This window comes from Orbicella faveolata, unplaced genomic scaffold (assembly GCF_042242905.1).
Source record: "Orbicella faveolata isolate gen_17 unplaced genomic scaffold, um_ofav_v1 contig_1, whole genome shotgun sequence".
Taxonomy (NCBI): domain Eukaryota; kingdom Metazoa; phylum Cnidaria; class Anthozoa; order Scleractinia; family Merulinidae; genus Orbicella; species Orbicella faveolata.
The window spans coordinates 4,937,777-4,953,172 of record NW_028301536.1 but is presented as its reverse complement, the minus strand read 5'-3'; the positions used below and the strand labels follow the sequence as shown (position 1 = coordinate 4,953,172).

The window sequence follows — 15,396 nt, the reverse complement described above, 5'->3', positions numbered from 1 at the left end:
TCACCTTTCGTAGCCCGAAGTTTTTCTTAGAATTTTAAAAAAAGAGTTCTCTCCTTACTGCTCATCGTACAGTTAGGCAACTCCACACTACGCCAGGGAAATTTGAAAACGCAGCTTTATTTCTACGATTACGCCTACGCTCCACACTAATCCGGACCAAGAAAAGAAGCTTTTCGAAACGCTCCTCAAACCGTACCGGGGGAATCTCAAAAGGCCGGCTTGGTGTTTTCAGTGTGGACGGAAAACCGTTTGAAAACAGAGCTTTTCGAAAACGAAGACTTAACGATAATTATGGTTTTCCTTCCCAAGATTTCCTCAAACACAAATCCAAAATGATCGGTGATCACGGTTGTGTTTTTAAATTTCTCCGAATTAGTGTGAACGGAAAACACTTGATGCGTTTAATTTCGGAGCGAAAGCTTCGTTTTCAAATTTCTATGGCGTAGTGTGGACGAGGCTTAAAGGGAGGAGAGGTAAAAGGATATATATTGAACATTTTCTACAAAATGAGTTATATTTTAATATTCGTTTGACTCTCTGATATGCCCGATAAACACAATTTAACAAAACCATGTTAATATTAGTACCAGGCAGTAATGGTTTGCTAAAACTAACTAATCCTGAAACATATCAGTGGAAAAAACAAAACTTATACTATATACTTGTCCATCGAGATCCTGAGATTCCTAACGTTGCACCAATTGTGTAAATAGCGCGAGGAATTTGAAAACCCAGGTTTCACTCTGAAAACTCACCAAATCAGTGTTTTACGTTCACACTACGCCGGAAAATTTTGTAAATGCAACAATGGCTAGGCGTTGTTCGGGAAACGCGCCCGCGCTCTCGGGGAGGAACAAAGACCGGACGCGAGAGAGCGGGGAAAATCGAGACTACCATGACCGGTCATTTTGGATACAGGGAAATCACATGATTATCGTGACGTCATCGTTTTCGAAAAACTCCGTTTTCAAAATGATTTCCGTCAACATGAAAACGAAAAGTTGGCTTTTTCAAATTTCTCCGGTTTGACGAGCGTTTTCGAAAAGCTCCGTTTTCGCGAAGGATTAGTGTGGACCGCAGGCTAGGCCTAACAGTAGAAATAAAGCTGCGTTTTCAAATTTATCCGGGACATATGATCCTGGCATACGCTACATGAACTGTGAAGTTGGTATTGCTTGTTTTGTGGATGGTCAGTGTTTGTCATCAATTTACCTGCCTGTCAAACTTTGTAAACAATTTCCACATGGATATATGACTGCTAAATTAATGGCCCTGGAGAAGATGAAATCGAAGATTGGCAAGTTAGATGCCTGGCATTTTTTACGCAACTAACATTACAATGAAATTTATGAAGAACAAAAAGAAGTTAAAAAGATCAGTTGAATTGAACTCGGTTTAATTCTTTGAAAATGTTCAAATATTGAGGCCGGCTGATTGACTGGGAGAGGTAAAGTTGTTTTAGTTTCCTAAATATTTGAAATTATGTTTGAACAAACTGGAGCATTTTTCTTGTTTGTTTAACAATTTCCGGGCCACGTATACTACAAAATGACCGTTAAAATTAAAAAAAAAAAAAGGAACTATAGGCATAATTTTTGTCTGATCAACATTTTTTGAGAAAATTTTGTTATGGTAATGATTTTAAAAGACATAGATCAGAGTTTTCATGAACACAGCTAGCAAGCTTTCGTATGAATTTTGGAAAGATAAACGGTGGGACTATTTACTTCATTGTTCTGTTAATTTTTCTCTTTACAGCCATCGAGTTCTTTTGTTAGTTAAACAAAGGTTTGAAAGAACCGATGCGGTACGGTTTTAAGCAATTGTGTATGGGGGGTGTTGTTCGTTAAACAGGACGCATTTGTCCTAACTAATATCAGGGACCCGAATTCTTTCCAGGAGCTATTCAATGTAGAAACCTTACAACTTGAGAACTGAATGACTGCAAAAAGCTTTTGACTCCAAAATTACATGGACGGAAAAGCATTGCCAGGACCGAGAACACAACAAAACTCAGAGGTACTTGTGTTAAATTTTGAATTCCCAATGACCGCTCTTTTCGCATAATCTTCACGGTGTTTGCCTTTAATTTTTCAACAACCCCACCATTCCACGCTTGCACGCCTGTATTTGCAAAGCTGCGATTTTTTCGAGCTGCACAAAAGTATATTATATTATACGACTTACATGCCGTTTCGTTCTTCCACAACTAACTGTTATCATTTGACCAGCCGCACAAGAGCAAAATGTTTGTCGCACATTTTGTCCGTTTTGCACTGATTTTGCTCATTTGCCGGAGTGAATTTTGCCATGGTGAGGAAGAACAACAAGCAAAGGACAAATTACAAGGTATGTTTTGTGGCGTAGCTCACTTACTGAATAATTACGCCAACTTTTTGTTGTTTTTTTCTGGGCCTGTCCTCGTGTACTGGTCCATAATAACCGATACAAAAGACCCATCAATATACAACACAGCTAAACAAAGGCTCGTAAAGAAAGGGGTACAATGGTTATTCCCTCTGTGTACCAGTACAACAGAACACAACCGTTTCTTTCTTTGCATAGACTCGCAAGCGAGTGAAACAGTTCATTACACCATTATACAAATCGATAAATTCTGCCAGGGAAAGTCGGGACCTCTTGAAGTCTTAGAAATTGTTTGGCGTGAAAAAATTCGCAACAAACAATTGGTCCTTTTTATCGTGCTTGTTTTAAAATAGCGAGCTCTAGACCAGAAGTTTTTTTCTTGTTTTGTGCTGAGATTCTCCATTGTCAACCCAACGACCATTGACAAAACGATTTACTGACACATTTAGAGATGAATACTTTCCAGCCAAAATTGTTAATCTTTTGTTCACATAGTAACGAGTATATTTTAAGTTAAAATTTATTCAAATTCGGCTTCTAAGTTTTCCTTTATTGCGTGGACGTGGATGTCTGAAACTTGTATCAGATATTCGAAACAATATGGGGTATTGTAGAAGACTTGAAGAAAGCTGTCACCTTCTTTGCTAAAAATTAAAAAGGTTATTGATGAAATCATACTTTAAAATATTAACTTTGAAATAGTCACTTTGTGTACTTTACCGTAAAAATTGTTTACGTAGCAAGCATTTTAATTTAGAGTCTAGTTTATTTACTAAATTAATGTTTACACGTTTCAGAAGCATTGAAGTCAGTTGAAGAGTATAAAGTCAGAAACAAAAGAGCAGGTTTGTAATGGAGTATTCTGTTTTATATAGACTGAGTAAGGTAACCGTAGTAACAGGCGTGGTTTTGTCAATATCATGAACGTGACTGATGCCCAGAATACGAGTACATCTCACCCCCACGATGTCGCGCCGCCATTTTTTTTGTTTTTTTTGCGCGGTTTTCTTTCGCGTCACGCAAGACGGACTTGGCGAGAGAGGGACTAGCCGTGGTCTAACTGACGCCATGAACCACCAAAGAAAATTTAATTCCCGTCTACACTATAACGGAGGAATTTGAAAACGAAGGTTTCACTTCGAGAACGTATCAAATGTTTCCGTCCACACTACGCAGAAGGAATTTATAAACGCAACAATCACCGGTCAGTTTGGATTTGTGCTTGAGGAAAACTCGGTCAGGAAAATCACCTGATTGTCGTGACGCCCTTGTTTTCGAGAAGGATCCGTTTTCATAATGTTTTCCGTCCACACGAAAAGGAAAAGCCAGCGTATTCAAATTCCTTCTGTTAGGTCTACCGTCCACACTAATCCGTTACGAAAACGAAGCTTTCCGAAAACGCTCTTCAAACCGGAGGAATTTCAAAACGCCGGCTTTGCGTTTTAGTGTGGACGGAGAACGTTTTGAACGGAGCTTTTCGAAAACGATGGCGTTCGATAATCGTGTGATTTCCCTGACCGAGTTTTCCTCAAACACAAAGCCAGAATGACCGGTGATTGTTGCGTTTTTAAATTCCTCCAGCGTAGTGTGGACGGAAAGCATTTAAGGTGTTTCAAGGGTAAAACCTCCGTTTTCAAATTCCTCTGGCGAGTGTGGACGGGGCCTTGACGATTGATTGTAAGAACAATTAAGACTAGGTTTACACTAGAGAAGATTTTTTCGGATTCGTAAAAGTTTCCGGATTCATCAATATTAGAGTAGTCGGATTAGTAGGGGTTTACACTGAAAGGATATTCGGATTCCTTACCGTTTACGCACGACGATAACTCCGAGAACATTCATGATGGAAAGGTTAAAAAGTCGACAACGAGAAACAAAATGCCTGTGAAAACAAGGCTAGGACCGGCTAGGGGAAGGTTGAGACAGTCTGAAGTTTTCTTTCCACTAGCTGACCACGGTACTGTTGTTCATCGTGTCATGTCCCTCCAGGCATTTATTCTGGTCTTTATTTAATATCTAGAACCGTCGAGGTTTTCGATCGTGCCATCGTCGTCATCTGCGCAGTAAAGTATGTAGGTATGGAAGGCGTCGATATCGATTGCGTCGATAAATTGGATTTCTGATGATTATGGCATTACCCATTATAAAAGTGATTGCCTACACCTTTAACAGCACGAGGTAATCAGCCAGCGATCACCATCAAATGGCCATGAATGTGCCTACGACTCGACTACGACTGGATCATGTAATCCGCCATTTTCGTTCCTCCGCAAACTCAAAAGATCGCAGACAAAACTCTCCGGATCAAGAGTTTTCGGATTCAAAGCTCCCACTTTAAATTCCGGATTCAAAATCTCCGGAGACACGTCCAAACCGGAGAGTTTTTATTTCGGATTCGTCCACTTTTGTGTAAACGGCTAAATCAATCCGGTACTAAAACGTTCCGGACTCATCACGAATCCGGAACAATTTCGTCTAGTGTAAACCTAGTCTAAGTATATTTTCCTGGTTGCACCGTATCTTTGAAAGCAAGCGTATGTTATCGTGACGAGCCAAAACACAAGAAACGAACTGAATATACTATGATGTACTGCAATGATATAAACTGACCAGTGTAGTATGTTTATTATCATCTAATAAGAGTTTTTCTTGTATTTCGCATAATGATTTAAGGTTCTTTCGATATAGTTATCAATAAGGTTAGGAGCTCGAGATGTCTATCACATGACAGTTGATGAGGCAACCTCGTTTCCAGGGTCTCTCATCTTCCCGCCCTCCCAGAGCGAGAGACCCTCGGAACGAGGTTGTTGACGAGGACGCAGCATTCACGCCTAGAAATCGAGAGAAAATCGGATCTAATTGTTTTAGTATAAATCTACTAGGAAGGCTACTAGTCATTGAAAACTTTATCTAAATCCTCTTCACTGACACTTTGAAAACGCAAAAAATCGAGAATTACTAGTGAGAGGATAAGAGAATTAAACGGCATCCTGATAGAATGCTTCTAAATTTATGATTAACTTGGGATATAAGCTATGTGTTCTTTCGCTCGCTTTCTTGTTCTCTGCTGATGATCAGGAAAAAAGTAGCAGTCGCCCAAACCTGTTTCTCTGAAGTGCTATCCTCGTAACGCATCATGACAATCAAAATGCACTAATTATTGACAACTCTGGTATAGCTTCCATCGTTATATGCATTCATTCCTGCTTGAATTCGTTATATTTCTCTCAGCACCTTGCAAAGATGGCTACCATGATTGCTCGATTTACAAGCCTTACTGTAAACACAACTCTTATAAAGAGTTTGTCAGCAAATACTGCAAGAAGACGTGTAACCTTTGTCCTAAACGTAAGTTGCTTATTTTCTTATTATATAATAATTTAAAAGATATGGTCCTCCCCCCCGCTCTCTTAATGATTACATGTTTAATCATAGCGGATATTTTTTTTTGGGGGGGGGGGGGGGAAAGGGGAGGCAAGACAAATGATGTCCTTCCCAGAGTCGATTTTGTACTGAGGTCCTTCCAGTTAAAAATTTCGAAAATTTAAGGTGGCTCTGAAACCTGTCAAGAATTTTTTAAACTTTGTAAAGTTGCATCTTATCATGCTTATCACTATTCGATAATAAAAAAAGGGGGTCACCGAGCTCGTTTTTGAGTAATAAGCGCTTAAATCTAAAATTAAGGGTGTTTTAACAGGTTTTACCGTTGCTATGGTAGTCTGTTATAGATAAACTTGTTTGCCAATGATTGGGCATTTGTGCGATGCCATTATTGTGGCATCACTTGTTTAACAGTGACAGTATCCATCCTTCAAAGTATAGCTTTTAGAAAAGTGTTTGAAACTGTTGCTAGCCTCCTTAATGGTCTCCCGTTGTATTGTTCACTGACTTCGTTCCAAGGGTTTAGAAAAGGGCAGCACTGTTCTTAAGTAGGTACGTAAAAGGGGTAGATTTTTTTATATATATAAATGCTATGCGAAAGGGTCACCTATTCTGTCAAAGTGGTATGCAAAAGTGTAAGGGGTAGGAACTCGAGGCGGGGCTTCCCCGTATAAAAGTTTGCTGAGTAACCCCCAGAGCTTTGGTACCTCTAAGTAAATTTGAATTTGAAACGATCAGTATTAAAGTACTTGAATATTATGTTAGAAAACAAAATAAAATGAGAAAAAAATTGGCTAGAAAAATTGGTATAGTTAAATCGAACAGCACCCCAAAATGGCTATCCTGTCACATTTTAGGATTTCTTTCAAAATGTCTGACGATAACTTTCTTTCGATATTTTATTATCTAACCAGAGGCTTATTTAGGGGATTTTCTCTATAAGCCTTTCGCTGAAATTTATGAGAGACCACTCAGGTTTGAAACATAAACTTACAGAGTATTGTAGTTTTTAGGGGTTTTTGTCAGAGACAGCTCCGTGTGAACGAAAAGCTTTTAGCTATAGTTGATGCAAACTTGCTAAATATTGCAGCCTTTATCAAAAGACCGTATCATAAGCTTCAAAAAAACATGGCGAATTTAGTTTCAAAACACGAAGCACGAAGCACTGAGACTAGTCTGAAGACACGATTGCCACTGTTTCAATGAAAAGTTTTTAACTGTACTGAAGACGAAATGCTTTCACTAGTTAGCGTTTTGTCTACAGTTTAATTATCATAACTACATGTACATGAAAAGCACCCAGTTTTTTACTCTTTGTTGTCGTTGTTGTTGTTACTGTTGTTGTTGCTGTTGTTGTTGTCGGTTGTTTCAGAATGCCGCGATATAGTTCCCTATTGTGAAGTAATTAAGAATCGGTGCCAAGACAAAGTCATTGGCGTGTCAATGAGATTCTACTGCTCGAAGACCTGTTCAGTGTGTGGAGGTAGGAACTCACGATATCACTGATTGAAGGTTATAAGCATCATGTGATCAGCTGGAATTTAAGCTGTTTCTTTCCTTAGCATATTTAAAACCCGTAGAGTTCCGATATCAAGTTTCCCCTTCCCCGAGATAAAAAGCCAATAAGGCTCTTTCTCAATCCTTCACCGAAGAGACCATTTTACAGTTGTCTGCTCAGTGACCTGGCCTTTGGAGCTGACCTTGTTTTGATATAGACCTCACTGCTTTTTTGTGTAACAACACCAATCTTTATTCACACCATTCAGGTACAAAAGAAAGGTAAGACAAAAAAAAAACTATAGAAAACGAACTATAGAAAATGTAAATCAAGTTGTTTTAATGCTAATTAGTTAGTCACCTTTTGCCTCGCTCCCATTCAAAGGCTAGGTGACCGTAAAATGGTCTATCATGGTCTATTATGGGCTTATATTCATGCATAGCTTTCAAAGAAAGATGTAAATTCTGTTAATTACAAGCTCTTGTTGTGTCCATACAGTTTGCTGAAAGAGTTGTACTGTCTATTTGAAAGCAACATCTTCTTGTGTTTCTGAAACATCCCTTCTATACCTAAACCCACGCATTTTTTTAAAACCTTTCCTGCTTAAAATAAGCAATCCAAGTAACAGAAGACCCCTCCCCTCTCCCTCCCCCCTACCCTCTCTCTCCCCCCTCCCTACCCCCGACGTAAAGCACCAGGATCATGAACAGCCTTAGCTTCGAACCAATATAAGCACAAGTCTTAACTTTCGAATCTTATATTACGGTCAAATGAAGAATGGCATTGACACCTCTCAGATTTGAAAGCTCTGATCGGTCTAGAGTTCGCGTTGGTTTGTTTGTTATGTTATCCTCGAGGCATTTTTAGTATTTTCAGTCATGATTTGTTCCATACCCTCTCACTACATCCACGTATTATACAGATGTCACCACAAATAAACAATACAAACTAGTAGGTTACTGTATTTATGTATATCTTTGGTTTTGGTTATTTTGTTTAGTACCAACGACTGCGCCACCTACAACTATTCCACGCACAGAACAGTATATAGACCAAGGTAAAGAAAAACGAAACCTAATAAAAATAAACCAGCTTACAATTGTTTTAGTTGGCATGTCATTATTTTGGTTCAAATCGCTTAAGAAAAACGAAAGGAAGAGAAACCCTTGTATCATATCCACGAGCTCTGTTAACCAATATCCGACACGCTTTTATTTTATCCCATCAGAAGCCAAACTATGGACAATATAAGCTTGTTTTCCCCGCTAGTATGCGAGTTTTGTTGAGTTTGTTGTGTTTGATCAGCTGTGTTTCCTTTTGTTATGGCTTTTCGTCCACAGTCATCTGAAGGCCTCTCATGAGTGTTAGCCCTTTCCAAATTTGTTGCAACCTTTCACAGTCCAATGGCCTTATAAACTCCTTTGGATATTTATCTTAACAACGCATGTGTTAATCTTCTTCTGACAGTTTATTTCTTATCTATTTGAACTTGAAAATGGTGTCATGACGACTCCGAAACTTTGTTCGCTATTATCGTTGAAGAGCTTTTACTTACCTGTGCATTACAAAACCGGCTTTGCTCATAATGAGAGACAATTAGTCACAATTGCTACCAAATAGAACGTTCCCTCCCTCAAACAATGTTGCAGCATAGGCAATTATAGCAGACATTGATTTCCACTCAACACAGTAATATAAAACGGAAGGGGGCCGGGAGGTACTAGATATTCTCCTATTTAAAATGAAAAACAAAGGTCCCAAGAGTTATGACAAGGGTTGTAGCACCCCCTCCGAGACGAGTAGCATTGGTCCAATGGTCCTAATGTCTTCATTCTACAAAAACCGGGGCTTGAAGGAGTTCAGTCACGGTATTTTGAGTTATTTTGGCCACATACAAAATTACCTTTAAATTGAATGAAACCTTAAAATAGTAGTTTACTAAGACAAAGAGATTCTAATAAACCATATGGGAAGAAGGATGGTTAAGGATAGAGAAGATATTGACACGGATTACAAACGACGAACTTCAAAAATTTAGGCGAAATGGTTTCAGATACGCAAACCGTGATCGACGAAGCATTGAGGCTCCTGGTTCCTAAGATATCTAGCATGTGAGCTGACTTAACTGCAATCTCCTTTCATTAACTAGGCAGCGTAGAGTGTGGCAGAAGAGTGGTCGGTAGCAGAATTGTGGGGGGCACAAACGCCAAACCAGGGGCTTGGCCATGGCAAGTGACAATGGACTACACTGGGCACCATGGCCCTCACTGGTGTGGAGGATCCATTGTGACTTCGCACTGGATTGTCACTGCTGCTCATTGTTTTGTGTACGGAGTTGATCCTAAAGAGTACACTATCGTTGCTGGTAGGAAAAGCATTAAGTTATCGCTTACTTGGGGATTTGATCAAGTGTTCTTAGCATTTTAGCATCTGAACGAATTTTTCATGTTAAGTGGTCTTAAATATAAGCTAGAAATAGAGAAAACTAATGTGAACTCATCAAATAATTCATTATAACAAGTGAATGAAATAAAATGCTAACTACCCCGATCAAATGTGGCTAACTACTAAGCTAAGTCGACAGAAAATTTAAAGACTTATTTTGAATTGGTTCGTGGTTTCACAAAGGGATTTGAAAATCGAAGAGCTCAATAATTAAACATGTCTATATATTTGCAAAGACCTCACCGCTGGGCATCACTTCGTCATGGTGGCGAGGCTTGTGTGACACTTACGAAAACTTGAAATTCTCTCCACCACGAGTGTTATCTTCGTCCTAGCACAACGACCTGCCGAGCTTGTAGCCCGATTCACCAGTTGAAGAACAAGAATTGTTAATGATGATTTGCAAAGGCGTTCTAAACCATGGTTGACTGGCGAACCTAAAATTAACAAGCTAGAACCGTAGTGGTACTGACAAAGTTATGTATAAACTTTAATTATTTTCAATATAGTAGCTTAGAAGGCTTCCCTTGGCAGCTTCAGACATAAGCCTTCTTGGCGGACATAAGCCACGGAATATTTAGAAAAAAACAGATCGGTCAAGAACAGTTTTTTTTCAAAGTCAATAAAAAGTCATCAACTTAACCCTCGGACGTACAAGCTAACTCGCACCCCCACCGTGAAGAAGTGGACGGGGGCTGGATGGAACCCCCTCTTGGTTTTCGTTATGTTAGGGCAGAGCGAAATAAATTTACATTGATTAGATAACCCTAAGCTTGCTCTACAAGATGATACCATTTTTTTTGGTAATGACGTCATATGACGTCAAATGACTGCAGAATTATCTCAAAAAAAGTTGATTATTAGTGATACCTACATGAAATTTGATGGTTGCCATGGCAACGTCAAAAATAATGGAGACGTAATTAGCACATCAAAATTTCCGCAGAGAGTGAAGGTACAGCAACCGAAAGTTTTAGCCCCTTAGAGTAAGACGTCTGTTCAAAACTTTGATGAAACCTTATTGGGAAATGGCATCTACTCCCCCTTGTACGTCCAAGGGTTAAAACAAAGGAAATCATGACCGTGTCGAGGTTCGAATATCTGATCTTAATTACCATACATTTTTACGATTTTATTTTTCCATTTTCTCTTTGGTTTAGTTTCGATTGAGAACAAATATCAAACACTCAAGACGGTGCTTGACCACATTTCCAAACACCTCGAGTTTCGTCAAAAAATACTCCGTCACGCGTCGTATATTTTCATTTCTCTTCTCGGTGTTTCGAAATGTGGCGAAACACACTATTTCGCATTTGATATTTTACTAAAAAAAACCGTTTCCTCTGTATTTCAAAAAGGATCTTACTCGATAAAAAATGTTTTTCTTTTTCAACTCCTCGACAGGTGAATATGATCTTAATGGACTGGAGGGCTACGAGCAAAACATGACCATCGACAGAATCATCAAACATCCAAAATATGACGCGTCAAGCAATCACGATTATGACGTGGCGATGATAAAATTGAAGAACCCAATCAAGTACAATACTCACGTGAGACCTGTGTGTCTCGCCAAGACTGAGTTCGACGTTGGAACCAACTGTTTCATATCTGGGTGGGGCCACACTACGGAAGGTGGAGAAATCCCCCAGGTAGGACGGAATGATATGGGACTCGTGTCCTCGTTTTGCACGGCGAAGAATGATTTAGTTTTAGTTTCTGCAAAACAATCACCACTGGGCGAAGTTTTAGAACTTGTGTTAACTTTTTCTGACTTACTAGCCTAAAACCTTTCACCCCGTGGGGGGCATAGGTCCTTAAGGAAGTCTCTCCATCCCTCTCTGAGCTGTCTCGTGACTGTCTCTCCAACTGTTGCCAATTGAAGTCTGTCTTCCTCGTCTCCCCCTCTATTTACCGTCTCCCCCTCTATTTACCGCCTCGTCTCCCCCGTTGTTCCTTGGCCTCCCTCTCTTCCGCTTCCCCTGTGGGTTCCATCTCAATGCAACTTCGGAATTCATTTGTTTTTAATTAAAGGAGCCACGTCACTGGTTACGCATCTTGAAAAGTTTAGCCTAAACTTCAAGTTCGTTGGTTGTAATCCGTGTTAATCGTCTCCATCCGTTACCATCCTTGTTCGTTTATGAGCTATTATTATTTTCTTGGTGTTTTGCATCTTAGTAAACTACTATTTTCAGATTTCCGTTAATTTAAAGGAAATTTTGTTCGTGGCCAGAATAACTGAAAATACGTGACTGAGGTCCTTTAAGTGATTCGTAGGACCACTAAATTGTACACATACTAGATATTACAAATTGTAACTGAAATTGTGCGTGGAAATACTGTGCAGTACTTTGTATTGTGTCATCAGGTAGTGTAGGTATCCTACGATTAATGTGGTATTCACCTGGGCCGGGTTGTTCAAAGCCAGATTAAGCTAACATATCGTTAGCGAGAATTGTGATTTCAGTTTTGTAACTTTTTGGTGAGGTTTTGTCATATTGCTTGTCCTTTAGTTTTGAGTTTGAATAATCTCAAACTACACAAAAAATGAAATGCGAAAAACACTTTTATACAAGAAAAGCTAATACTTCGGTTAACTGGTAATCCAGGATAATTTAGCGTTATCCGGCTTTCTAACAGCCTGGCCCTGGGTCTCGCAGTTATTAACCTGCTAAAACGTACCGCTCACAAAACGAAAAAATTGTGAAAGCAGCGAATATATTGAGGTTTTTCATGGTATAATTAACAATTATTCCACGTTCGTGCGTTGGATATGAGATGGTAGATAGCCAACAGGGCGCATAGCGCCTAGTTGGCTAAAATCATCTCATATTTAACAAGCGCGAGTGGAATAATTGTTTTATTAAAAATGCCCCCAAAATATAGAAAACGAAAATAAAATTAACACCCTCCCCCCCTTCCCCCAAAACAAAAAATCAAATAACGCGCACTCTTACTATATTTGTAGAGCATGGTATAATGACTCATATATCAAGATGGCTAAGCCAATGAAAACTCTTGAATCTCATTATTCAATGAACCAGAGTTTGGCAATAACACTTGTCATACTGAAGAAGTTGCATTATTTTGCAGGTTTTACAGCAAGCAGAAGTTCCTCTTGTGTCACGTGACACTTGTCAAGAAGGATACGACGACTTGAGATACCCCATAACAACACGCATGCGCTGTGCAGGTTACTCCGAGGGAGCCATTGACGCATGTCAAGGAGACAGCGGAGGACCGCTGGTCTGTGTGAGGAATGACAAGTGGTTTCTAATGGGTGTCATTAGCTGGGGGATAGGCTGCGCGCGCAGAGGAAGATACGGGGTGTACGCTGACATGATGGACCTCAAGTTTTGGGTGCAGGAAACGATTAACACAGGCTGATGTATGCAGTAATGTAATCAACACAAGCTAATATATTCAGTTTTCAGCAAAATACAACATGAATAAATTATCGTCCTATCCACGTAACTCTGACTGTCTTTATCTTTTCCAAGCTCCTTGTACCAGTTGCGCAACCAAAATAGTCCACTTTTGGCAAAGAGCGTTGAACTGTGAATTGCAAAAGTATCTCTACCTAAAGAAAGATACGTTTTAAAGTTCCTATGTGGTCCTTTGTAAGGTTAGTGCGCCGGAAAAATGATCGTACGGTCTTTTGCTCGTAACTCTTTATGTTGCTCTCACAGCGCCTCTTTACACGAATGACTCGAATTAACGCTTGGGGTGTCCGTGCGAAGGATAAGCATCCCATGGGGGTGGGGGTGGGGCGGTAGAGTGATCCATTACGCCTTAGTCCGTCAAACCCTCGTAATAAGGGCCTTCAACTCGAAGGTCAGAGGTTTTCACGAGGCAGACAAACATTTTCTGCCAAAACTTGTTATATATTTTGGTACTCATGTCACGCTCTATAGACCCTAAGGTCGCAGTTGGAAAACAAAACATGAAATTAACGAGATCTTTGCCAGAAATCAAATCTCAAAACTAGCCATTAATTGTGTATTTTTCTTTAAAAAAAAGATCACGTGGCAAAATAGGTTTTTTCCTAAGCTCAATTTCGTACTGATACACCAGCTGGTTATTGCATTTCCATCCGATGTTGTCGGGACCTCGAGCAATCTTTGTGTTTGTGAAAAGCCCACTAGACGTCAAAATATTTTGTTCGCTGGTTACTGAATGGTGTTAGAAACAATTTGTTTAGAAACAATTTAGTCATTCTGAGGAGAAACACGATTATTGAGCGAACATATCGTAAAAAATTTGTTGCGTACCGTTAAAAGATCTGTTGTGATGATAATCGTCCTACTAGTAGGGTGGTTTTGGTTTTTAGGAGAAAACGAAGCGGTCGTCGCTTTTGAATAAGCAAAATACGGCAGTTTTCAGAATGTACGACCACCTATAACAGACCCTCTTTTGTGACGATGTTTTCAATTCATATAATCGTTCAGTTTCCTCGTTGATGATTTATCTATGCAAACTAAACCGAGCGGTGGTCACAAAAGCACGTAAAAACCGAAAACAACGAGCTAAATTGATGATTTCCCGCAACCGCGCGATAATTTCTTAACCGTAAACCACCCGATAAATGTGAATGTACTCCCCCCGAAAAGCAGCACTCAAAATTAGCTAAAATTGGCTTAAACCGCCAAACCACCAGAGTATATCATATACTCATGTATATAGACCCTCACAAAACGCTCAAACTGGCCAGATATTGCACATTTTCGAATAAAAACGTTGTTTTAAAACAAAAATCACACAATTTATGTCATTTTGTGTTTTTCAAAATTTGGTCCGCTTGATACTGCGGCGTAATTCTACATTTTGGATACAAACGATGCCCTTCAATCATTGTTTGCTTGCTCCGCCCACTCTATGAAGAGGAGCAACGTACTCGAAATTCGATTCCTTGTCGTGGGAAACGTGTGTTCTGGGCGACAAATAAATTTAGTTCGGCCAGTCTACCACCTTCTGAGCCGGGTTGGTTAAGGGATGGACTACACTACGTAATGGTAATAGGACTGAGTGAAGTCTGTAATCATACGAGTGATCACGTGCAGCGAGAGTCCGATTTGTTTATCACGAGTATGATTACAGACCGAATTGGACGACGCGAAGTCTTGTTACCAATTAATCATGAAAATTACAATTTCCGAGAAAAGAAGAATAGCCAAGTTATGAAAGAAAGGGAAATATGCATTAAAAGACTGTCAAAGGAGGCGTAAATTGTTGGTGATTGAAACCAAGGCTGTGATTGGTTGATTTAAACTACAACTTTGAATGTGATTGGTTGATTTAATTAATTTAAACAATAACTTTGAATGTGATTGGCTTATTGAACTGTCCGATAACAACATAGCAAGTGAATTGGTGGAAAATAGGATTTTTTTAAACAAATCACAATCCAGGAAATTGTCATTTTTATGATTACTATGGGATAAATCGCCTCAAATGAATAAGTATTAACAAAAAAAATTGTGCTATGGACTGTAGAGTGTTTCTTTTTAATTTGCCGTTGGCAAGTAATCCATTTTCACCGTTTATACAACCACTTACTGCCTTAGCGCAACTAAGTTATGGGGAGAGAGATTTTGCGAAGGTAGAGGGTCGCAAGACAGAACAGGAAAAGAGGTGAGCGTCGCCGAATGGGGGGCGGGAAAGACAAAAAATAATTCTGTAACAGCATAAGAGCGGCGTAACTTGGC

General features: G+C 39.5%; 1 protein-coding gene across 1 annotated transcript; it reads left to right on the top strand.

Annotated features, from left to right (window-relative positions):
• The first annotated feature begins 1,112 nt into the window (after positions 1-1,112).
• LOC110064104 (serine protease 33-like) lies at positions 1,113-13,165 on the top strand. The gene is made up of 10 exons (XM_020771115.2): positions 1,113-1,713; positions 1,900-2,019; positions 2,232-2,349; positions 3,165-3,212; positions 5,599-5,715; positions 7,121-7,231; positions 8,247-8,303; positions 9,396-9,611; positions 11,096-11,343; positions 12,785-13,165. The coding sequence occupies exons 2-10, from the start codon at positions 1,972-1,974 to the stop codon at positions 13,076-13,078; spliced, it is 1,257 nt and encodes a 418-aa protein (XP_020626774.2). The 5' UTR covers positions 1,113-1,713; positions 1,900-1,971; the 3' UTR covers positions 13,079-13,165.
• Positions 13,166-15,396: the final 2,231 nt, after the last annotated feature.

Coding starts and splice junctions, on each gene's coding strand:
- LOC110064104 (XM_020771115.2), top strand. CDS start 1,972: ATGGACGGAAAAGCATTGCCAGGACCGAGAACACAACAAAACTCAGAG. Junction 2,020..2,231: donor GAACACAACAAAACTCAGAG/GTACTTGTGTTA, acceptor TCATTTGACCAG/CCGCACAAGAGCAAAATGTT. Junction 8,304..9,395: donor AGAACAGTATATAGACCAAG/GTAAAGAAAAAC, acceptor TTCATTAACTAG/GCAGCGTAGAGTGTGGCAGA.